Below are 24,283 nucleotides of genomic sequence, written 5' to 3'. Positions count from 1 at the left end.
GGCTCATGTTCACAAAAGCTTTTGATTCAGGAGCATTCAATGTTCCATCTCCAGAACCCTCTCATGCTAAACACAACACTTTATACTCACAAAGACTATTCTCAATAAGGATTTCCTTAACAACATTTCACAATCTAATTTATATTATTTACTATATTTATTTGTAAATTTAATTTGGTTTATTTAATATGTTGAGAAATTCAAAATTTGGAAGTTAAAAATGAACTGGAAGTTAAAAAATGAAGTTGATATTTAAGGTGAGTAGTTATATAGATTACAAGTGGCATTGAATATGAAAAAAATAGACTCAATATAAATATAAAATGCAGGGAAAACAACAACAACAACAACAATAATAATAATAGATACTTCCAATTGTTTTGTGAATAAAACAAATTATTAAAGGAATAATAAATTATCCCTTTAATAATAATGAATTATTAAATGAATAAATAAATAAAAATAAAATAAGAAAGGTTTCTATCTGACTTTTATTTTGATTTTGATTTTTTTTTAATCTGCTTTATGAAAATTTACAATGGTTAAAGAAAGAACATATCTGATTATGACAAAATATTCAGGTGCAAATAAATAATAAATAATAATAATATTGTTTCAACAATGTGGTATTGTGTCAATTGGGAATTAGTGGTATAATAGTAAACAGCACCCCAACACGGATTGATATATGTTGCATGTTAAACAAAGTCTGCTAACCTCACAGAGGACCATATTCCAGCAAAATCCGGGTCGCTCCGACACTTTAATGTTAAATCAAATGTAACTTTGGCGCTCACCAAGCTGCATGGAGGTTCTGGCCGGACTGGCTGTGTGCTGACTGGAGCGCAGGCAGTTCTTCAGTTGGGCAGCTGCGCTTTGAGGCGAAGAAGCAGGACTGGCTGTGCTCACAGAGTTGGGCGAGTTGACCAGTGGGGTCGACGGGCGAGAGGACGAAGGCCCAGGGGATCCAGGAGAGGACAGGTCCGAGACTTTGCCCCCGACCTGACTGGATCCACTTCCTCCGACGGGACTGGACAAGGAGGAGCCCCGCGTAGCACCGACTCCAAATGGAGCCCTGCCAAGATGAGAGTGAGGTTATTAACACATTATTGTTTTCAGTTTTCACTGTGTAGGTGGAAGCAGTTTCCCGTCAGGTGAATAATTGAATCTGTGCGGGTCCAGACTGTGATTGTGTTAGAAGCCGCAAACCATTTAGCGCTGTTAAACTGAGTGATGTCATCACTTCTGTCTGAGCAGTGCATCCTCGTGTCTGACTGAAACAAACCCAGCTGCTCATGTTTCTGGCCGTCTGGCCTGGTAAAACCCCATCGAATCGGCAGCCGCAAACCAGCTTCCTGTCTACCACACAAACAAACACGCTCAGACAGACATATTTGTCTGTACACAAACGAAAAACAAAGTAGCTAGAAAAGCATGTCACAGCCTCATGTCTGTATCTTAAGAAGCTGCAGGGGGAAGAAGGTCAGAAAAGAAAGGAGCAAAGTTGCACAGCGAGCTAACAAAAGGAGACAACTTTCATTTGATAACCCTCCCATCCAATATCACCTTGTCACTTATATTGCGCAACAGCAGCCGCCACCAGAAGAGGACACCTGCTGTTTCGTGCTCGCTTTATCTCTTCAATCATTTTTCCATCCCATTTGCTTTGTCTTTCTTTTCCTCCAAACTCCATCCCGTTTTCAATCTCCCCGTCTCTGTCCCAGCACGTTTCAGCAACAGCTTTTTTTTGTTATGTTTGTTTGCGTTGCTGGGACTTGTTATTATCAGCCCTCTGCTACTTCCGTGATGCTAATCCTTTCTTCCTCTCGCTTTTCTTTCCCCATTCGGATCCCACCTGGAGCAAAATTCAGATGAGGAAAGCTGCAGCTGCAGACGTTTTCATGCGCACAGAAGTAACGATGGCAATTAAAGACGAAAACATTCGCTCTTTTAATCAATTTGATTACATAAATGCAAAAAAACACACCAAAATAATTGCTCTAATCTAAAGGTACTTGCACAGCGGAGCCATGTTTCATTCATGGCAAATAATCATGAGAATGCGCTTTGTTTTTCCATCTTGTTTATTCATATTTTTGGTTTTCAGGCGTCACAACCTGAGGCTAAATTGACTCTCTGAGCCCAGAGGGACAGTGGAGACTGGAGATAAATCACATTTATATTTTTGATACCAATGATCAATGTGTTGAATCTGTTCACACCAGCTGTCCCTATAACTTATCTGAAGTCCCTACAACATGTATTTTCTAATTGTTATTATTGTGGCTATTATTTAAAGTCATTGAAAGTGGTTAAACACCAAATAAATGTTCAGAAATTGAAAAACAAAGCCATGTATCAGACAAACTATAGGCTCTGAACCTTGCTTGTAATATCAATGGCGGCGCTGCGTAAATAAAGCAGCAGCTGCGTTTGTTATCACACCGGTGACACATGCACGGTCAGCAGCAGACCGCTGCATAAATAACGTATCTGCTGTTGTGATGTTTGCTTGTTGAAGACGTCTGCAAAACAAACGCTGATTTCATAATTGAACACGGGTCAAAATGACGGAAACAACAGCGGATGAGAGGTGTTAGTGCTCTTATCTTAGCTGCACTATAATCTTCTTCATCTCTCTGTTCCTGAAAAAAACTAGTGATGAAATGAGCAGCTCAGGAGCAGGATTTAAAGATGGAAATGATGCCACTAACCTGCACCTTGAGTCTCCTTCATTTTCTTGGCTGGTTAATACAAATAGCTCTCCGTTGTGCAGCTACAAACCTGATATTGAAACTGTTGTTTTACTGATCAGAATTTTCCTTCATAAGAGGAAAAAGTTTTCAGCCATCAGTCTGTTGGGCAGAGGTGAAACTGGGATGAAGGCTGGGCGCGACAGACACTGACAAGGGAAGAATGCATAATCAGCACCGGGAATGTAGATTTCAGTGATTGGGGATCCATCAAACCTACTAATTGGGGCTTTGTCGCAGGAGTTTTGCATGGAGACGAGCGTAATTATGTGTCATAACAAGCCTCGAAATCGCCCCGGCTCTGTTGCCTGTCAATGTTTTTCAATTTGATTGATGGCTGTAGTTGACATGAAAAATACATCTGAATCTTAACCACTGAAATTTCATAACTACTCATTGTTGAGGCCATGTCTCTGTCATACAACCTGCAAACTCTTAGGATGTGAAAGACTCACCTGGACACTGGAGTGACGTAGTTTCCTGGAAAGACCCCAGAGGCCGCCGTTCTCAATGAGGTGCCCTTAAACCAGCCGTCCTGACACTTCTCGGTCACCCGATACATCTCGCCTTTCCGAAGTTCAAGCTCATCTGCCTTCTGGGGCTTGTAGGCGTAAAGAGCTAAGTATCTGAAACAGAGGTGATTGTCGTTCAAACAGGGCACGCTGGGCATGTCAACAGAAACAACACGGATTGCTTTCCACCCCAGCATTTATTCTAACTTAATATTAAACTCTTCTTTATTATTTATGTCTGTCACAACTTTCATAAGGCTCAGTCTTCAATTTGTCAAAATAAAAGATAAACCAAGGAAGCCAATGCTTCTGTATGGAAGCATTGTTTTAATAACTTTATATATGTACTCAATAAAAAGAAAAACACTTGTGAGAAACGCACTTGCGTGTCATACCATGGACCAATCACACTCAAGTATAGAAGCTGTGGTGGGTGTGAGGCCAAAGGTCTTCTTCACCGAGAGTTAGTATGACTCATAAACAATCAATACTTCCACCTCATACCGTCTGATTCCGACCAGATCTTTTCTATTCAGACCACCGTAAAGTTAAATACTGAAGTTCAAGTTTGTTCCATCCTCAGAGGAGAATTTCCAAACTAATGAAAAGAGCAATCACGGTGATAAAAGAGCTCACACTGACTCCTCCGCATTGTACTGACAAATGCTGCCTCACACCCGCTTTAACATATGAATGAGTGTCTGATCCTGTTGTTGGAAGAAAGACGATACAAGTAAACAAGCCCTATACACGCAGCCTCCGTGTTGCCATGGCAACAGATGAGGGGGACTATCTCCAGTCTTCCCATAGCAACAAGAGGAGTAGTTGTTCGGTCAAGACGGAAACGTCCGGCCACATCAGTGGGGCCAAATCCTCTTCGGAAGTCTGTGTTTCGGTGTGTGCGCATGACAAGCAGGATATTATTACATCTGACAACGTTGCTACTTCTGACTCATATCCTGCGGGCTGTATATCAGTTTGTAGTAAACACAGCTCTTACGGCGCAAAGAATCAGATCGCATAAAAAGGAAAAACAGAAATATTAAACCACATCCTTGCTATCATACACTGAATGAGAAAATCATCCGAATAAAACATATAAATGTTTGCAAAAAACACAAATAATATTAGCAAAAAACAACTTCAAATGATACAAATAACTTAAGCTAAAAAAAATGTAAGCTAGTCTAATATCACTCAAGTACAATGGCAATTCAAAAAGAGTCATGCTTCTAAATATATTGTAAAAAAGTGTGCTTACATGTTGAGAGGCAGCTGCACCTTGGCGTGTGCCAACAGCTCAGAGGTAATGGATGCCACCTTGGGGGGCACCAGTACCCCTGCCGAAGAGGGAGAGGGACCAGGGGAGGATGTGTCCTGCAGGCAACAAACCAGGTTAGGTTGTGATGGGCTGGTGAGGCTTCATGAAACAGTGCCCTTCTTTTCAGAGCTCAGCAGGTGGCGCTCTTGGTTTAAAAATGAGGTGATCCAAAGATTTTTAGAGCAGATATTGCCATCTAGCAGCCTCTGAAAATGAGGACACTGCTTAATGAAGCCTCAGGAGCCCATCACTAGCGCTAGGTGATTCCAATCCTTCTATTCGAGTACCTGTATTCGTGCTGCAGCTCTGGGGTCAGAGGAGCTGATGAGGACAGGGTGGGAGATCTCCATGCTGTGTCTGTTGTTGAACTGGGCCGCTCTCTGGCTGACGGACAGCGCGGAGAAGGAGTGTCGTTTCTTGGCATTCTTCTTCCCCTCACCTCTCCGGTGTCCAGAAGAGCCGTTTCCATTGGACGGCGACGAGCTCGGAGATGGGCCCGGGGAGCAGGGAGCTAAGGGAGCCGGTTCGGTGCTGGGTCCGGGTGCGTTTGTTGTCGCGGGTTTGTCAATCTCCATCAACTGTTTCGCTGTTTCATTGAGCTGAGGGAGGAAGAAATGGAGGACAGTTACAGATGTTAGATGTCATTCCACAGCGGTTCCTAACAAGACCTCAAATACACTCCAGCACTCCACGGTACTCATCACTTGCTCAAGCTGACAGCTCTTCAAGCCAACAGTATCGTGTTTATCCCTCACAGCAGCTGCTCTGGAGACTCTTCAGCCTTTTCTCTTTTTGTAAAACGTGCAAAAGTTGATCAAGCGATTCAGTTGACAACAGAATCCAGCAGAGAATGACAAAACACTTTCTGAGTTACAAAATCCAAATGAGCAAATCGGAAACAAAAGCAAAAAGTCAGGGGGCGGAGCTGTGCACAGTACACTTCATTTCAATAAATTAAAAGACCAATGCAGTAAAAATGTCCTCATGTAATATAAAATATATATCAATAAAGGTCAGTCAATGAGAAATTTCAGCTTCAGCTTTTCCACAATTATTCTCAGTTTACTTTCATTTTGTAAGAATAAAAATATGATTACCTAATTCCTTGGCTACTTTTATTATTATTATTATTCCACCCTTATTTACATTCTTATTCTGACTTCAATAAACTTGCCACATATTGAAGAGGTCAAGAAATTCAAGTGAAACCCCTTAAATTTTTAGATTTATCCACTGAGACGTCCATCATTTTCTCTTGATCACACAGCTTGCAGCACCCAAATACATTTTGAAAAGATGACAAATATATTTTGTTTACAGTTACGATACTCACTATTGTGTCCATTTATCAACCGCACAATAGCATGGAATAACTTTCAGTGTCGATAATGGGGTTTTCATCTTGATGAGATTTAATTTCTAATATTTATGGGTCAATGAAGTTTGAGGAGAAGAGTACAGCTCATTACCCGGTCATCTAGAAAGAGGCAGCGTAATGAGCCGTAGACACATGTAGGTAGGTGGTGGCGGTGTGTACAGAACTGATTAGACCCCGCCCATTACAACAAAGATGTGAACCTGAGAGGAATGTATTTTTAAAGTGATGAAAGACTGTTGTCATGGTTGCTGACGTAACATCCTCCCTCCCCATTTCAAGAGCGTCATAAGACTCTTAACATAAATACAAAAACTGCATTGTATTTAAAAAAAGAAAATAAAGAAAAAAAGAACTGATTCAAGTGTTTACATTTAATATAATGTCTTTTCAGAGTCGATAGATGTGCTGTAGGTCAGATATAATATGAACTATTATGTAGGCACTCATCTATGCAGGCAAATAGAAAGGTGGTCATTATGTTATGGCTGTTTGTGTTCATCTCCACCCACTTTATCGTTGTGTTAGATGACAGATCTGTTATCAAAACATCATAAAATATTGAAGTAATATTACTTCTAAGTCAGTAATATGTCACAGACACATAATAGGTACGTGACTGCCAGATACGTTTTAACCACATCCTGATAGCTATACACATTCTGCTTGTGAAATTTCATTTTCTATTGTTCATTTTTCACAAGACTGAAGGCGCTGAAGCACTCCTCCAACCCCCTGCTGCGCCTTTGCTCATTAACACTCCACGAGATGCGTCATTTTAATTCCATTATCACATGATGAAATAACCAATATACTAAGAACAAAAAATTATCATTTTGAATTTTAAAAACTAGAAACATTTGTCCCCATGATATCAGTAATATCTAGTAATATCCATTGCAGACCCACACATGACGTGCCCCCGGACTCCTGCTGTGTCAGAGTGATGGAGAGCTCTAAATAATTGATGCATCAGTGTCTAATAGAAATCGCTCGGTCTAGCAGGTAATTTCAGGACTTGACAGTGTGTCTAAGCGCTTGTTACTGTTACAGTTGCTTTCAGGCGGATATTAGACATAACCTGGGAGTCAAAAAAACAAAGTCCACAGTGTGCTGTTTTTTGAACATTCAATTTCCTGCCAAGGAGATAAAACACACACAGATGGAAGTAGAACATTATTTATTGCATGTATTTCTCATGGATGACGTTTAAGAAGGAAAATCATAGCGAGTGAGTTTAAATATGTGAGTAAGTAAGTTGAAAACAATCTATAAGCATTCAAATGTACGTTGTGTCTTCCGGCTTTACGCCATTTTTGATTCTATAAAGCCCTTAGTCTCGCAACGTACGATGGGAAATACAAATAGATTGATAGAGACAAATGCACTTGGCAGACAGTGTGTTTGGTCAGTCGACTGTCAGCCAGGGACTTTCGCCCACGTTCACCTCCGAGCGTGGAAGTGCAAGTGCAAGTAAGAGTTAGGTGAGACAGGAAATAGAAGTAAAGATCGCTCTGTCTGGGCACCGTAATTTATGAACTGTAAACCAAAACTTTTTTCTTATGGTCTGAGCCCTGTGGCTTATACAACAGTGAGGCTAATATATGGATTTTTACAGACTAAAGAGCTTCATGCTGTCAAATATTGAGCCTTCTTAGATCAAACGATGAAGTCACAGGCCTCTTATTTACCTTAAAGTGCGCAAAATGCGCTGCTTTGCCCGTGCATCTGCAGCTCAGGCAGCAGAGCCGATCTACTGGAGGACTGGAGATGAGAAGCAGCAGCTAAGACTTCGGACACGCGGGCAAAACAGCGCGTTTTGAGCGCTTTAGTGAAAATACAAGATGTGAGGAGTTCATGATTCAAATTCAGAACATTGCCGAGTTTGTTTCATGAGTCAGTCTCCATGCTGGAGCCCATTTTCGAAACTAGTTTAGAAGTGATCTTCATGCATTTTTAAGCCAGGTGCACCGCTGAGCTTTCTACGGCACAGACAGCACCACTGCACCCGTGGCTTATAAACCCTCATACTACATTTAGTAGGTGCGGCTAATACTGTGGTGCGCTCTGTAGTCCAGAATTTATGGTGTTTATTTTCATCAACAGCAGCTGAAACAAGCTTCCTCAAGTGGCTGTGGTTAGAGAAGAAACACAGCAAAGAAAAGTCAGTCAAGGTGGTTCTGATATGGAAAATCAAATCTGGTCCAAATGTGGCCAGTCTGGCTTAGGAAATATTCAGAGTTTCCTCAGTTTGAACAGATCAAGAATAACACAAACAATTTCTTTGAATGCAGCTTAATATTCATTTTCTGAAGACACCAATCCTCGGGTCAGGATGTACTGGATCTAGTCCCCACTTGCACACACACCACAATGAACTTTACAGCATGCTGAACTTACAGAGCAAACACAAGCTTTTTAAGCAGCAGAAATAACAATTTCACTCATTTGATTTGTTCTATATGTATCCTAACATACACTTTGTTTCCCCATTTAAATCCACAACTTCCGTCAGATATGTGTCAGGCATGTGTCTTGCTGTAGCTTACCTCCACGTAGAGGATGGGGAAGATACCAATCTTGTCTCCCAGCATGCCTTCAGCCCAGTTTTCATCCACTCGCCTGATTACTGTCAGCACTTCATCCTGGAGACAGAGAGCGAGTGTGAGACGCGCCACGCAGAAACACAATTACATGTGCTCACACACACCATGGGTGGTACATTTGAGGCTCATCAGTAACGTTTGAATCACAACAGCATGCTTAATTGATGCTCGAGAGTGACAAAATGTTGTTAGGCACCACAAAGAGGAATGAGCCGTCAACTTTCCTCTTATTAAAAAGAACAGGGGGATATTGAAAAATACACCTGCTTTGGTTCAATACCTGATGGGGGACTGTATTTTCAATTCCAGACGTCCAAGGAAGTAATTTTTCACAAAAAAATACTCCTTTATTAAACACAGCATGGGCAAGATTCTGCGATGAAGTGACTTCTGAAAGTTTTGGAAGAGAGTGAATGTGAGATAAAAAAGAAACAGATTTCTGGGGGTGGTGAAGAGCGAGGAGATCATACCATCCACCACAGTGAATTTTATTTATTTAATGCTTTCAAATTCAGCACTTGGTTTTCAGGGACATCATTTTCCTGTGGCACAATGCCACGAAGACTGTTACCTTTAAGTCATATAAACAGGCTTTTGGGGCGGCTCCAATTGACTACAAACATAGCAGACTTCTGATGACCTGTTCAGTCAGCGAGTGGCTTTATTAACTAGAAAATGCGCAAAATACAGCCAAAGACAAAGCAATGACTCAAAAACTTCAGGTTTTCAAGTATATTTTACTACTCTGTCCCACAATTTTATACACCTCATCACAGACAATAGATGACACCATTCAAACTCTTGCACAAGACACTTTTACATCCCATAATCGATAATCGAGTCTTTTACTTTCACATTTGAGCGTAGAACTTTGACACCCCATAACACTTTGTATCTTTGCGTGATCTTTCAAATGGAGTGCATCCTGTCAGTTACGTGGTGGCAAAGATTAATTCATCCTCTCTTTGAAAAACAGACACCTGGGTCACGGTAAAAAAGGAAGCCATTAATGGGGTCATGTGTCGGCCATGACGTGAATGCCTTACAGAAAATCAAAGGGGAAGAGATTTAATAGAATGACCTTGCAGACAGGCCTACTGAAGCTAACCTGGATGATACCTGTGAGCAAATTTAAACCATGCAAAACAAGCTAAAGACCGTGTTCTCGAGTTAAAGTATTGCATATTACCGAGCTGCGGTTGAAAGGTTAATGGTTTGCTTTCTTAAGAAATGTCATTGTTTGACCCTCACAAATGAAGCAGGTCAACCATGAAACTAAATTCCCTCAAAGGTAAACATTGACCTCCCCAAAGAGTAAATTGATTAACATGTTACATCAGAATATAGTACATCCAAACACACTATTTCTCATGACAGTGTTTCCGCTCGGTGCGTTCGCTCCTCATATGAACGTGAAGACCTTTGTGGACCATTAGGAACAAGGATAATGTTGGTAAATGACTGTGCATTAGTCATACTGAGTGATTAGCTTTCACACTGAGAAAACAATCTCACACACACTGTTTCTGCATGGCAACACACATACTGCACACCATGGGGGTCTGGCGTCTCTGCCTGAGTTTATGGCTTCCTATTTTCTTCAATCAGCAACCTGTTGATTAGCTTTGCTCTAAATGTTAATATGATGAGAGCCGGGGACTTTTTTATTATCGTGCGAGTGTTTGAGACTTGTGTTAACAGAAACAGTTTACAGAACCCTGAAATTTAATAAGGGCTTATGTTTTTGTGCTCGGTGCAGCAGTGCTCCGTCCTATCAAAGTCAGCCACAGCGGGAACACAAAGATAAGCTTTAAGAGAACAGGCGAGTGACGAGAAACCAAAAATACTGTTTACTTCCAACCCAGCCTGAAGCAGTTGTTGTGAAACAGAGCGCGGGGCTGATCAGTACCGACATTATGAAGGCAGACACTAGTGATGGGTAGATGAGGCTTCATGAGACAGCATTGCAGGGTTGATGAAACAATGGTGCTCTTGTTTAGAAATGATGTGCAGCTTCAGACAGCGCCATCTGAAAACCCGAACACCTTCATTTAACCTCATCAAGCCTTCAGTTAGTGATGGGGTGATGGGGCTTCATGAAACAGTGTCCTTCTTTTCACCAGGTGCCGCTCTTGGTTTAAAAATGTGGTGACGTTTCATGGAAAAGGTTGCTCAAACGCAAAGGTTGAAAAGCAGAGGGTGCCATCTAGTGGGCTCTGAAAACTGTTTCATGAAGCCTCACGAACCCATCAATAGTCTGCCATGAAACCTCATCTAGCCATCACCAGCGGACATGTGTTCTTTGAAATGTAATGTACAATTTTAGCAAATGCATTGCTTAACTTGTTTAGTTATTGCCTTGACTGATCCAGTGCCAGCAGAAAATTCATAACAAAAGCACTTATAGTTTCTATAATAGTATAATAGTTTCTCCTGTACCTCAGATGATCTGGTGTAAATGTTGGTTTGTGTGCGTTTTACCTTGCTGAATGCCAGACAGTCTTTATCTTGGTCTTTGTTCTTGACCTCAAAGTCGTACAGCGCCTTGCCCTGAGGTGGTGTCTGGCTCAGAGGACGCAGGAGCTGAATGTAACTTGCTGGTAAGAAGCCGTGGCAGCCGTTTAGCTCGCCGTGGTACCAATTGTCATCCACCTTGCGTCGCAGGATAATGATGTCACCTTTAGAGAACTGCAGGTCGCCTGGCTCTTTGCCCTCGTAGGAGTAGAGTGCTTTACCACAGGGCAGTGCAGGGATGTTCTGAAAAACAAAGAGCGGCAATAAAACATCCGTTAGAGCACTTTCACATGTAGATATTTTAGAATCTCCATTATGCATTCCAAGCTTCACAGCAATGAAAAAAGGTGCAGAATATTTGAGAGGCTTTGGATTTCTGTTAGTCCAACCATGAAGTAGCAGCAGAAAAATAGTCGGAATTGGATTAAAAAGACGTGTAAGCTGCTTATGCTAGCATTGCTGGCTAACTCGCGTGATGCTCAAAGTAAAAGATGAACTGTGTCAGAGTTTTGCATTTCAACAAGGACCATGAGGGACCAAGGACCATTTAGGCCTCCAAATACAAAGAGAGTTTCCCGAAAGAGCAACCTAAAACATCAATACTCTCTTACTATAATGTATCCAGATCTAATTTTGATACACAAAAAGTTAATTGTAAAAAGTTTCTGGGGTGGAGAGGTTATATGAATCATCTGTAAGAGAGGAAAACAGAATACCATGCTCCATTTGAATTATTCAAAGCTAATCTATCTTTGTTCAAATTATTTTCCACTAGCATCAATTTTTTTCAAGATGTTTTCATGTTGGCACACAATGTACGGTCTCTCCAAAACAACCTGTCAGAAGACGTTAATAGCACAAGCACTGGAGGAGAACTAATTTTGGGTGCACTTTATCTTATTTATTTATTTGCTATTATGTGCTTTTAAAGACCTGACAGGTCACAAATAATAACACTAGTGCACTGGATAAGCTATTCTGAAGGCGCACGGAGAGGACGCCAGATCTCTATAATTCTTGCTTGAACTAGTGTAACCTTTTCAGCACATCAATATGTTATACCTCATGAAACATGAAAATATAAGGTCACTTTAGCATTATCGAGTGAACAAGGAACCTTCGTTGGTTTCCTTGATACTCCTCAGAAAACCTTAAGATGGAGATATACACCCAACACCAGCTACCAAGAGCAAAAAAGTGGGAGTGAAAAAAATATTTGGAAAACAAAAGTTGTCTGGTTATGTCGAAGAATAATAATAAAAAAAGTCACTTTTGAAGTGCATCATGTTGTCGCAGTAAAGACAGGCACTATCCATATCTACCTGAAGATTGTACCTCTTTGATATTGTTTCAAAGTAAATTTCTTCTCGTTAACAAGGATATAATTTCCAAACTTAATACATTTAACTCCCCAGCTAATCCCCAGTAAGACTCATCTCACTCAACTTCTTCGCCTTTCTACACCCTTTCACTTAAACTCTTAATCTCCATCAACAACTCCTGTGTTATCTCTGAGGCTCTACAGATCTGGCAGGGGAGAGACAAGAGCAGAGCCCGAGTCCACTGCATCACTGTCCACGGGGACCTCCGTCTGACCTCGCCTGTCCAAACGTCAATCAACAGTGAAACTTGAAGAAGGAAGTTCGGGGATTTCTTACCAAGCTTTTGCTCCACTTCATACGGCACGATTTTGACCCACAGTGATTAAAACAGCTCAAAGCACATTTGCAAACATGAAGGCAGACTTATAAACTGCAGTTTAACTGACTCCAAAATGGTGTTTCTCAGCTCTGTTACGAGACAAAGCAGCTATTATTGCAGTTAACTCCAGGCTGTTTTGCACGCTCCCACTTTGTCAATAGAGTCTAGCAAAAACAGTTTAATGTGATGCAGTTAATAGTTTAGAAACGGAGCAAAAAAACTTATGACACTTCCATGAGGATATGCAGTTCAGCGCCTTGATGATTATGAATTTACCTGCATTGATTTGAATCTCATCCCATTTTTCTTTCTGGTCAAGCAAACGGTACTGCAAATGAGCCAGTCAGCCCTGCAGCCATCTTTAAATTAATCATAAATATACAATTCCTGCGGGGCTTCCTGGTGCCACAGCGAGGGAAACTGTGCAACCCATCGCCCCTCCAGGTAAATTTGTAGACCATGGAAAGTTACAGATTTGCACTCGGGTTTCATTTTCTTCCTCTGAGCTGTGTGTGAGATATGACCGGTTATTAAATGTTTGCCGAGTAATTGCTGCTCCCACCTTAGGCTAAACACAGCCACTTAAAAAAATGCCAGAGCTGGTTTGATAAACGGCTCCACAGGGGTTCATCTGCAACTTGTCAGAGGTCTTTATATGCCATGAGCCAACATGCTTCTTCTCCTGGCTGAGCAGACCATGTACCAAAAGGTTTTCGGTATTTCCTCCAGCGTTTATTCTATATTTCTAACCAAAGCGTCAAGGACATTCCTGACACAAAAGCCATGGACTTCCGAGCAGAACACATAGCTTCTACCTCGGTATTCAATGTGGACTAATTATATGTGCTGTATAATGAGATGCCACATTTCCCCACACCATCACTCACAGCTTCATTATCAGTCTCTCTGTCGAAGATATTTAAAGAGCTGCCATCTTTGCAGTCGCTGCATGCAATTAAACCTTTGGAAAAAACAACATTAAATAATGTGATGAATATCAAAATAAACCAAAGAACTAGTTCATCCATAAGGATCGATCATGTTTAACATGTTTAAAAAAAAAAGAAAACGCAGCACAACAGACGGAATGTTTATTGCATTTAAATGCTCATGCTGTCGCACATTCACCACACACACTCTGAACACACAAACCAAACAGTGCAAATCCCAGCTGTGTGTTTTCTGAAACTCTAAAAGATGCTTTATATAAGTACAGCAAATACATAGAAGTGTTTTAGCTGAGAAGAGAGAGAATGATTTCAGGAAGGGAGCACGTACATATTTTATTTCCACACTTGTTCTATAGCCTTGCATACAGACAGGATGCTCCCTAGACACCGTTCTGAAGAGAACACCCTCAGGCACACTCGATCACTGTTCTCAGATCAGTGGCGCTGACGCAACGCCAGGAAACACATAGATATGCACAAAAGTGTTTTTGCGAATGGCAGTGACTGGGCTAGGTGCTCATACTCTTTTTAAGTGGAAATGAGGCATTATGAAACTCCGGAGAATAGTAGCTGATGAGGATAACCGCTTCCTATTACAAAGGAAAAAGAAATTTAAAGTTTGGAAAGGGATTCGGGGTGTTGCAGTGTGTCGAAGGGACACCCTGTCGTCTTTGTAAAGTTACATTACTGCGTTCTGTCTATTCATGTTGGGCTTCCATTGGTGATGCAAAGGCATGTGTGGCTTCCTGCTAGCTCGCGAAAAAGAGGTGCTAGATGTTGTATTTGATCAACGCAAGCTTTTGTTGAAGGGATCGCATTTTTTATTTGTTTTTTTCTTTTATTCAGGAGTATGAGCCTTGTCAAAGCAGGTCATCCTAAACTATAAAACGATTCTAGACTGTGAACAATTTGAGCGTCAATCTGCCAAAGTGAGGAGATCATATTGCTTGTCTCTGACACACTCCTAACCCTAAGTCTACAAGTATTGTTGTAGACCTTTTGTTACGCTGTCTGCAATTATATCTACTACGTCCAAAAATGCATGTAAAATCGCGACAAAATCTAAATTGTAATTTCACAACAAAAAAAAACCGATGTGATATTTGGACCATATCGCCCACTCCTACCCAAGCTGTAAGCAAAAAAAAAGATGGGTGCCACCGTGGCTGAATCCATCAGCTCTTCCCCTCTGGGCTCTGACTGCTTAACACACCGTGGAAAGTGGAAAAAAGGTCAGTGTTTACGATTCAACACAAGGTATCAAGGAATAAAAAAAACAAGATATAAAAAATTACCTTCAAAATTGAGTACAAAACAAAAAGAACAGATGGCTGGGAGAGAGAGAGGCTTTGTAGGAATATAAAGGTATTAAAAAAAACAAATATCAAAAGTGTATGTGCTCCAATGCTGGAACACTGGTTCCTCATCCATGGATGGTGAACACCTGCCTGGAACTGTTCATACGATGTTAATTTAGTTTACAACTATTTCTACATTTTTTAAATATATATAATTTATTATTATCTAGTAATCTCTAATTACATATGACTACTAATATATCATGTGTTTATTTATTTGGTCATGACATTTTATTATATAGTATGGGTATTTATTTGAATTGTTTGATAGCTTGTAACTCCTCTTTTTTTTACATCATGTGACTGGACAAGATCATATAGGAACCTCTAACAGCACTTCACAAATAAAGGTGGTTCATTGATAAACTGTGGTCAAGAAGTAAATACATCCCCAGCTCCATTTCGATACCATCTTCAACACCAGGCCTTGTGCTACTGAGTCGCCCTTGAGCAAGGAGATTTATCCAAAAGGCATGCAACTGAGGGCAAAGATCTGATGTGAGGAAAAAAGGGAATAAGAAAGCAGAAAGTGTTTGTATCGCTCCTGATCTGCTGCTCCACCTCTGCCCCTCCTCATCACCTCCCACTCTGCTTCTTATATGTTTTCATTCTATGCCCCACGCGCCTGTCTCACGCTCCCCTCTCTATTTACTGATTTTTATTCCGTCTTTGTCTCTCCTCCTGAGGCCAGCAGACTGGGGTGAACACCTGGAGGCTGCAGGGTTGGCTGGGTTTGCTGCCTGATGTAGTGAGGAAGGAGGCCACTGAGTCCTCATCAGATGGAACTGAGGGCGGGTGCTGCTTGTCTGTCCACAGAGCTGCAGACAGGTGGGCCATGCACCATGATGAAGGTCAACCTTTCAAAGTATCCACAAATGTTGTTTAGACTCTCTACTTCCCTGAATCAATCCAGACTTGTTCTAAGCAACATTTCTACGGTCTGTAATAAAAATATTAATTGAAAAAATCAAAATAATGAAAGCAGGACGTCAGACATTCTTTCCAAACTTGGAATTCGGTGCAGAAAATACGTTCAGTGCAGGAATTTCTCGTCTTCATTGTACACAGTATAACAGGTGGGTACGAATGACGAACATCCATGTAATAAAAAGCTTACTGTTCACAAATATGACTGTGGAGTTTCCTATTACAAAATAAAAAGCAGAAGTGAAAACCATATAATCACTGTGACATGTATTCCTCCCCTTAAAACACCAGATTTAAGGATTATAAATTCCCAGTCCGCAAGCTGAATGCAGCCTAATGCTTCGACACAGAATACCGTAAACAAACCCGATTTCCGCCATCAATCTGAAAGCGGAGTTATAAATAAAGCTGATTTATCCTTGTGCATTCTTCTTGGGTGTGCGGAGCAAAAATAAACCTTGGAAATCTGCCTCAGTAAATTGTGTCCTACATACTCCGCACGGCAACTTGTAGCAAAGGAACACGGACACGAGCTAATGAAGAGCAAAATAGATGCCGTTTACAAATAACAAACACAACTAATATTTATTTAACAGTCGTGCTTGGACCAAGACTGCGTTTTTCTCTCTGTCTGTTGGGCAAATAACTCCAAATCTGAAGGACAGAGTTCAATGAAATTTTGAGGAAATGTTGACCCTGGGACAAGGAACCGATGTTTAAGAGTTACAAATTCAAAAGTGACCTCTTTTTTTGGTTAACTTTGGTACAGTACTGAACCTCAATAAGGATCCACATTTGATGATCTGCCACTGTCAATGGAGAGCGATACAGTGCTTTCTCTTTTATCCCACAGCATTGCTCAAGTGAGTTCTGGCAGGTAACCACCACCTGGTGTCATGTTGAGCTCAGCTATCAGTATTTTATCCTTGCAAATTGAAAGATATTGATTTATATTTATATTTAGGTCAAAAACTGTGTAAAAAAGAGGTCACTTTTGAATTTACTTAACACCAAGGAAAAAAAAACAAAAAACAAAAATTGTATTAGAAAAAAATGGAAATGCAATTTTAAATACATTTAATAATTAATAGAAATAAAATATAATAAATATAAAAAGACAAAATTATACGAGAAAGAAATACTTGAGACTTAAGACACAATTTTGACCAATACATACAGATTTTTAAATCATAGTTTTGATTAAAACAGTAAAGTATCAATATTAAAACATTTTACATTGTGCTTATGACCAATAAGCTCCAAGTTTCTAACTTGGAGTGTGAAATATAATAAACATAAGGCCGACAGTAATACATGGAAAGATAAATTCAAATCAATAAAAATGCTAAATAATAACACTCGGTTGCTGCTGTCAAACCGCACCTCCCAAATACCTCCACCGTATAAAGGCTCTTAATGAAAAACATTTGACATTATGAGGTCAGCTTTTTGCTTTGTCTTCCAAACAGTCTGACTTTATGGCACTGGGTAATAGCATGTGCAACCACACAGCAAATTCCCCACCCCTGTGGTGCAGTAATTAGTGTTTGTGGGTGTCCATATTGGCCAGCAGGTATCAGCAAGCATGTGTGTGTGTGTGTGAGAGAGAGAGTGGGAGAGTTAAGTCAGCACACAAATAGACAAACCCCATGGAGGCCTTCCCAGACTCCCATCTGTTCCACTGTTACAGGGTGCCTGTCTGCTTCGCTACAGGGAGGTGGCCTGTCCAACATACGACTTTATGGCTCCTTAGGACACCACGGAAACAGCCGACTCTGCACATCTGACCAATTGACACATCGATCGCTGTCCCTCTTCGAAACATTCTATTTAATTCTGAATGATCCGATGATAAAGATTTTTTTTTACTGAATGGTAATTTATTTCAAATGGAAGTATATCTATATCTAGATCGGTCCAAACAAATGTTGGATTCTTCAAAAAGCGAAGCTTGAGAAACCACCATTCTTCTCTCTTCCGTTTCCTCACACAATCCTCAGGCTAATTGAAAACTGAATTATTGGAATAGCGTGTGGGTGACATCAGTCTGTGGGAAGCTCCTCTGTCTCCTGCAGAATTTCACCTGGGATAGGCTTCAGCAAACCACAGCCCCGGATTACCAGAACGAAGTGGAAGACAATTGCCGGACGGTGGTTAAGTTGTGGGAAGCTGAAGGAACTCATTGCTTTTGTTTTTTTTGTTTTTTCTCAGATGAAAGATAAATCTAACCAGAGAGAGCACACTGTCTAGACAAGGAAAACCGGGGGGTGGCTCTGACTCGAGGCCTGGCTTTAGAACGTCTTACTTACGTGGGCAAAGTTAATTTTGAATCAGCTAGTGCAAGCAACAGCAAATAATGGATGAGACATTCAAATCTCTCGAGTTTATTTTGAAGGAAAAAAATATAATTTGACCAAAGAAGGCTGTGAAAAGCCCTTGTTACGTGTGGAGGAATTAAAAACCCATTCAGTCACAGCCCACATGAGACGTACCCCAAATCTCTGCACTCACAAAGACAGATCAGACCAACCTCCACTCGATATTTTTGCAGCTTCACACTTACTGACAAAGCAAATCAGACAACTAAAGAGTCATGAAACCCTCAAATAACAAGCTCTTTAGTGAAACGTAAGCTTGAAAAAAAGTACATTTTTAATGGAATATTAATCTGATCAAACAGTTAATGGAGAGTTCCCTCCCTTTATTTAACAATGAACATCAGCGGTTTCACCACTGAAATATTCAATAAGCGCACACATAACAAGATTACACAGTTTTAGGTGCAAACACACACACACACACACTGGCACTCTTATTAACAGGATTCGAGTAGACATGCACACGCTCTCATCCACACTCAGCTTATTAAATCAATAATTAATAGCGACCCCTGTGCTCATGTATGAGAGACAGAAGAAGAAGCTTCCTCCACCGGAACTTTCTTCACTCTTATCGCTGTCGATCCATCCATTCTGGAGCAAAGAGACACTTCAAATTATCTTCTGTTAATAGAGTTTTGAGAAACGTGCGATTATGAAGCCACCAAGTTTCAGGGGATGAACCAGGACTGTTAAAGCGGAGAGCTCATGTGAAGATGGAGACATTATTATACATATTGTATGTTGGATTCAGTCTCAAATTTTTTCAACAGAAGTTAACTGAAACATCCCTTGCTTTCTTTGAGTTCAGTTTCAGAGACCATTCGTGTCATCACCTCGCTTTGACTGCACTGCTAGGTAACAACAACCTGAGGGCACCCTGAGCCTGAGCCCTCTTAGAGAGTACAACAGTACCTGTTTAGCTGGCAAATATACAAAAGAAGTTTACCATTGATTCTTCACATCTAGTTCCACTCTCAAATTCATCATCATACTCTGAAGGTTTTCGAGCAGACTGCGACCCGTGAGACCAGCAAGAATTTACGCTCTCGATGAGTGGAAAACTTTCTCTAATGATACTTACAACAATGTTTTACTTTTGTCTATTTACACACTGGTAGAACATTTCCATTTAATACATTTATATAACAACTGCCATTGTTGTTGACATAATTTCATATCTTACTTTTTTTTTTTTCCACAGTCTCTATTATTTATATTCACTTTACAACACTGTGCCAAAGTCAATAATTCTGTTTTTTTTTCTTCTTTTTTTAAATATTACATACATTTTTGGAAGATTATTAATATTTCACGCATTTGCATTTACAAATATTTAATTACATAATTACATAAACAATACTGAAATGGCATATTTAATTAAATACATCAAATTTAGCCCTCATTTCTACAAATAACTTTCCAAACAGTTTTCCAATAACTACTATGGCCCCTCACGACAGCAATTCAATTGGCCAGCCCCATTTTAGATCACCCTCCTGAACCCTTTTAAACATCATTTTTTTCCAACTGTTTTTAGCTTGCTTTACATTATTTTCACAGTCATAGCTGTCATCAATCACAATCAACCGTACAGTAAATGTCAGTCTTTTTACTTAATGGGTCTCGACGGGAGACTTTTGTTTTTGTCGCAACAATTTATTCATGCTGTAAGCATTTTCCGTCACGTCGCCTCCTGACCGCTCCAAAGGTCACCGAGGCAAGTGTCCTGACCTGCCGCTGCAACAGAACGGACTCACAAATTGCACAGATCCTTAGGGGGAAGGTTTCAACCACGCACAGCTGTCTGCTCAATAAATTTGTCACTGATGAAACGGACACTCTTAAAAATCCATTTATTTGAGTAAATCTAATTATATATTTATGGGCTTGGAGAGACAGGGCACTGAATCAGAGATGGCTGCTTCATGGAGTGTGAAAGAGAGGTTGGCCCTGATAAGTGTGAGTGTTTCAAATGAAAGACCTGTAAATGGTGTGAACAGCAAAAGAAGTGTTATCACAAAGATTTTTAACATATCAATTCATCTGAATTGAAAAAAAAACAAAAAGTCAATAATGCAACAAGGTTTAGAGGCTTTTTCTTTAACAGGGGTTTTGACGATTTGAGAGAGGCATCTATTCAACCTGACTAAATCAATGTAATGTGTTTGCTCAACGAAATGTGGGGGGTCAAACAGCAGCGGTTTTCGATGAAAACAGGGTGAAGGTATAAGGCGCGGCGTCGCCCCGGCTGATTAGTTGCAGCAGAAAAGGCATCAGTCACAGCCGTCAGTGGATGTGAACCACGGCTAACAACTGCGCCGACCTTTGAACTTGAGCATATAATTGGCACATTCATCAACATCAATCGCTGGACAAACGTACGAGCAGTGACGCCCATGCTTGAGGTCGCCACGCCTAATAAAGCCTTGAACAGGTAGAGAGGCAGATTTAAAGAGATGCACGCAGCACCTGTGGCTCCAATTGAAGGAGACAGGACAGCATAGATTAGAAGCTGTCGGATTTGCTGAGGGATCCAACATCAGTGGCCAACTAATCTCAGTAGAGAGGGAACACATACCTGTTATCAGGACTAACGTCACAATGTTTGCGGTATTTGTAAAAGACGGGAGATTAAAAAGTGTCATGAATATGGGTGGATTATTGCCCAACATTTAATACCGCCCTTCATGTGACACAAGTTATGCATTGGGATGAGTAACTTGGGGAAAAAAAAAACTTCAAATACTCAGGACTGCTTGGACAAAGCCAAGATTTATCGCGACCAGCGCCAGTGAAAATACACTCGGACGACAGAAGTAAACTTTTCATGTGACTTTAGCAACAAAATGTGACAAAATGACACTGTGCAGGGACGACATAAGGACACATCCAACTTTCAAATGTTTTGGACCCCAAGGTCATCGGTTTGATATTTTTATTTCACCATAATCCAAAACAATTTTTAGTACTGAAGTACTGAGAAGTTTGATTCCTCAAATTGTAAAATGAATCTAATCTGTAAAGACATAATCTAAATGGCAGAGGTGTGCGCTGCCCCAGTGCTTTTCTACAGACCTTGTGTCTCAGATATTAAGACCGCAATGAGCTTAATCGGCCAGAGTGGGCAGCAGTGTTACACAGGATGTCACAGGGAAGCCGGTTCCAGGGGAGAACAAAGTACTCATAAATCCAGTGTGCCATCAAATTCATTGAAATATATCCATTTGTTCTTTACTTACAATTCCCACCACTATTTGATCCTGAATGATCATAATATATACTAATTGTGGTAGTTAAAAATAAGGATATAATTATGCCCAAAACATGACAAAATGTCCTTGTCTGACTTGATCATGATGTTGTTTTATTTGACAACATATTCTATTATATAAAGGTTTGCAAAATAGATGAAGAAATATGTGGTAAAATACTATTTAAGCAATTGTTCATGTCCATCAAGTATCAAATCACAATCATTTTGTAGTAGCTGTCAAACTAGATAAAACATTCAAATATATTTCAACAATAGTTTTAAGAAAAAACTATATAAGCAAATTTATAAAAGCAGTTTCTCGTATTGTTTGGGGAACCATGATAAATTTCAGCTTTCCTCCTCTGCATCTGCATAACAATAGCCTGACAAATCACAACAATGGCTGCTTAGGCTCGCTCCTGTCCTGAATGGGAAAATTAATTTCACAAATGCAGTACTTGATACTTCAGTCTGTCAAATGGCGGAGCTGAATAACTATCGAGCACAATTCAAACTCGAATGGAAAATGCGTTAAAGAAAGCAAGGGGGGGTGGCTGGCTGTTAGATTACATTTGTTGAGTTTGACATCAAAAGGAAGCATTAGCGTACTGTACAGGATGTGTCGAGGGGTTCAGGTTAGCTTTGTGCAGAGTGTGATAGGTAGAAGCAAATGAGAAGCTGAGAGCACTTCCACTATCTGTCTCATCTGTCACCTATTCTGCCCAGCAATGCTAACACCCAGGCTGAGAACTAGCCTGCTGTGCATTTGTGAGGGATGGCCGACGTAACAGGATGTTACCATGCTCATATCCTCATCCATTTTTCTCTTAAGAAGCCATTCACTGTCCCTCATAGTGCATCCATCCACCTCCCTACAGACACACACACACACACTAACTGTGATTACTCTGCTCTCTCAACTCTCCCTCATCTGTCCTTGGAGGAGCAGTGGGCCATTTCAACATTTCATCCTCGGTGTCCGTAAGGAGTACAGTAAATCTGCCCAGGTCTTTTTCAGCTCAGCTGTGAGAGCATCGTTCTGTCACGCGGCGCCGCTTCACCGAGGCCGACCCGCGAGCAGATCACCACCGCTGAATTATGCGCCACCAGAGAATAAATTGCCTTTAAATTCTTTAATTAAATAGATTAATAAAAAACAAAATTGATCACTTAAAACGAATGCATTCAAAGTACAATCCCATATTAAATAAACCAAGTATAAGTGCTATCATCAGCGGGTTTACTTAAGCTTATCACACTCACGCACAAACACACTGGCTGTGTGGCAGTAATTCAGCACACTATTGATTCACTTTCCATCTATAATTCAGGATACAACACACACCTCTGGTTAAGCGGGCAGACACAGAGTGGGAGAGACTGGCAGCTACAGAGACTGAGAGCTACTGTAGGACGACCAGAAACACAACACCGCTTCACACACACGCACAGAAAATCCAAGCTGCTGACTTCCAGGAGTTGATCTCAATCCTTCCTTGAACCAAGCCAAGGACCCATTTTACCATTGGTTATCCCCGAAAATAAAAATAAAAAAACAAATAAATAAATACAAATCTTTTGTTTATGACTTCCATTAAAGTTAAAGCAAAAATATAGTTTCTAATTTGTGATTCCCACAGTGCACACGGTTGACAAACCCCAAAATTAACTCGATGTCATTTGTGCTTAGCAGCCAATCCGGTTCTCAATCAGATAGGAACAGCGCAACTAAACACCTGCTGCCTTCTTGATGCAGGAATTAGCGTCTTTTCTAAGCCAATTAATCCTTCGATGTTCAGATTGGCATGTTAATGGAGTGCTCACGGTCATGTGACAGCAGAACACTGGTGAGGATTTGGGCTGTTTCCTGTCGTCAAGACGCTTTTCCAAACCAAGATGCATCATGTTAATAGGCTCCAGCTGCTTCTGTAAATGTTGTCATTGTTGCATGATTTCATCTAATTACATGCTTTCACTCAACAAGAGGGGCGAAACACAAATATTTGTTTTTCAGAAAACCATCAACACACCTTCAATTTTACTCTATTTCTGTCTATATGCTTTGACAATTAGGACTTTTAACACTTGAACCAACACATTCTCACTCCGAAGGTGTAAATATCAGCTATTGTCAAGTGGACTTATATGTCCCAGAGTCGTGCAGACGCGTTCCATACTGACACACTAGGCCTCAAATTGAATCATGTTTCGCCTTCTATGGTGTTTCCTGATATGTTTGGCAGTGCTTCATGTCGATTGTTTTACTCACAAGACTCTTTGGGATTAGGCTATGGCATACGTTAACCTCATATAAATCATGAGCTTCTCTCATGGTGTGGACTTCTTGTCACCCTGCAGTGCATCCTTACCCCAACCTCTGTGTCATTCGGGAGGACAAACATTTGAGTCCAATGAAACACCAATGTCATTGGAGCTGGACGGTTGACTTTGGCATCAACAGTGGATGCAAAAGTCCACTTGACCACAATCAATATATGATGCTATTTAGTTATTTAGTTAGTGCACTCGAATATTATCACCACCTACAAATTTAAAGGAAAATAGGTATATACATCATCAATAAGCCGCACCAGCCGTGGGTGCGGTGGAGCTGTCTGCACCATAGAAAGGT

At 40.6% G+C, this 24,283-nt stretch overlaps 1 protein-coding gene across 2 annotated transcripts in view; it reads right to left on the bottom strand.

The window, feature by feature from the left end:
• Window positions 1-24,283, bottom strand: part of LOC128766217 (E3 ubiquitin-protein ligase SH3RF3-like) — a 72,859-nt gene that overhangs the window by 15,666 nt on the left and 32,910 nt on the right. For both annotated transcript variants that reach the window (XM_053877674.1, XM_053877676.1), the window contains exons 2-7: window positions 11,049-11,324; window positions 8,511-8,606; window positions 4,874-5,185; window positions 4,527-4,642; window positions 3,209-3,379; window positions 798-1,075 (exon numbers count right to left, since the gene is read on the bottom strand). In XM_053877674.1, coding sequence (XP_053733649.1) covers window positions 798-1,075; window positions 3,209-3,379; window positions 4,527-4,642; window positions 4,874-5,185; window positions 8,511-8,606; window positions 11,049-11,324 — 1,249 coding nt within the window. The remainder of the gene's footprint in view (window positions 1-797; window positions 1,076-3,208; window positions 3,380-4,526; window positions 4,643-4,873; window positions 5,186-8,510; window positions 8,607-11,048; window positions 11,325-24,283) is intronic.

The sequence above is a fragment of the Synchiropus splendidus genome, chromosome 10 (assembly GCF_027744825.2).
Source record: "Synchiropus splendidus isolate RoL2022-P1 chromosome 10, RoL_Sspl_1.0, whole genome shotgun sequence".
Lineage (NCBI taxonomy): Eukaryota > Metazoa > Chordata > Actinopteri > Syngnathiformes > Callionymidae > Synchiropus > Synchiropus splendidus.
The sequence above is the reverse complement of the archived record's forward strand: the minus strand, read 5'-3'. Positions and strand labels throughout refer to the sequence as shown.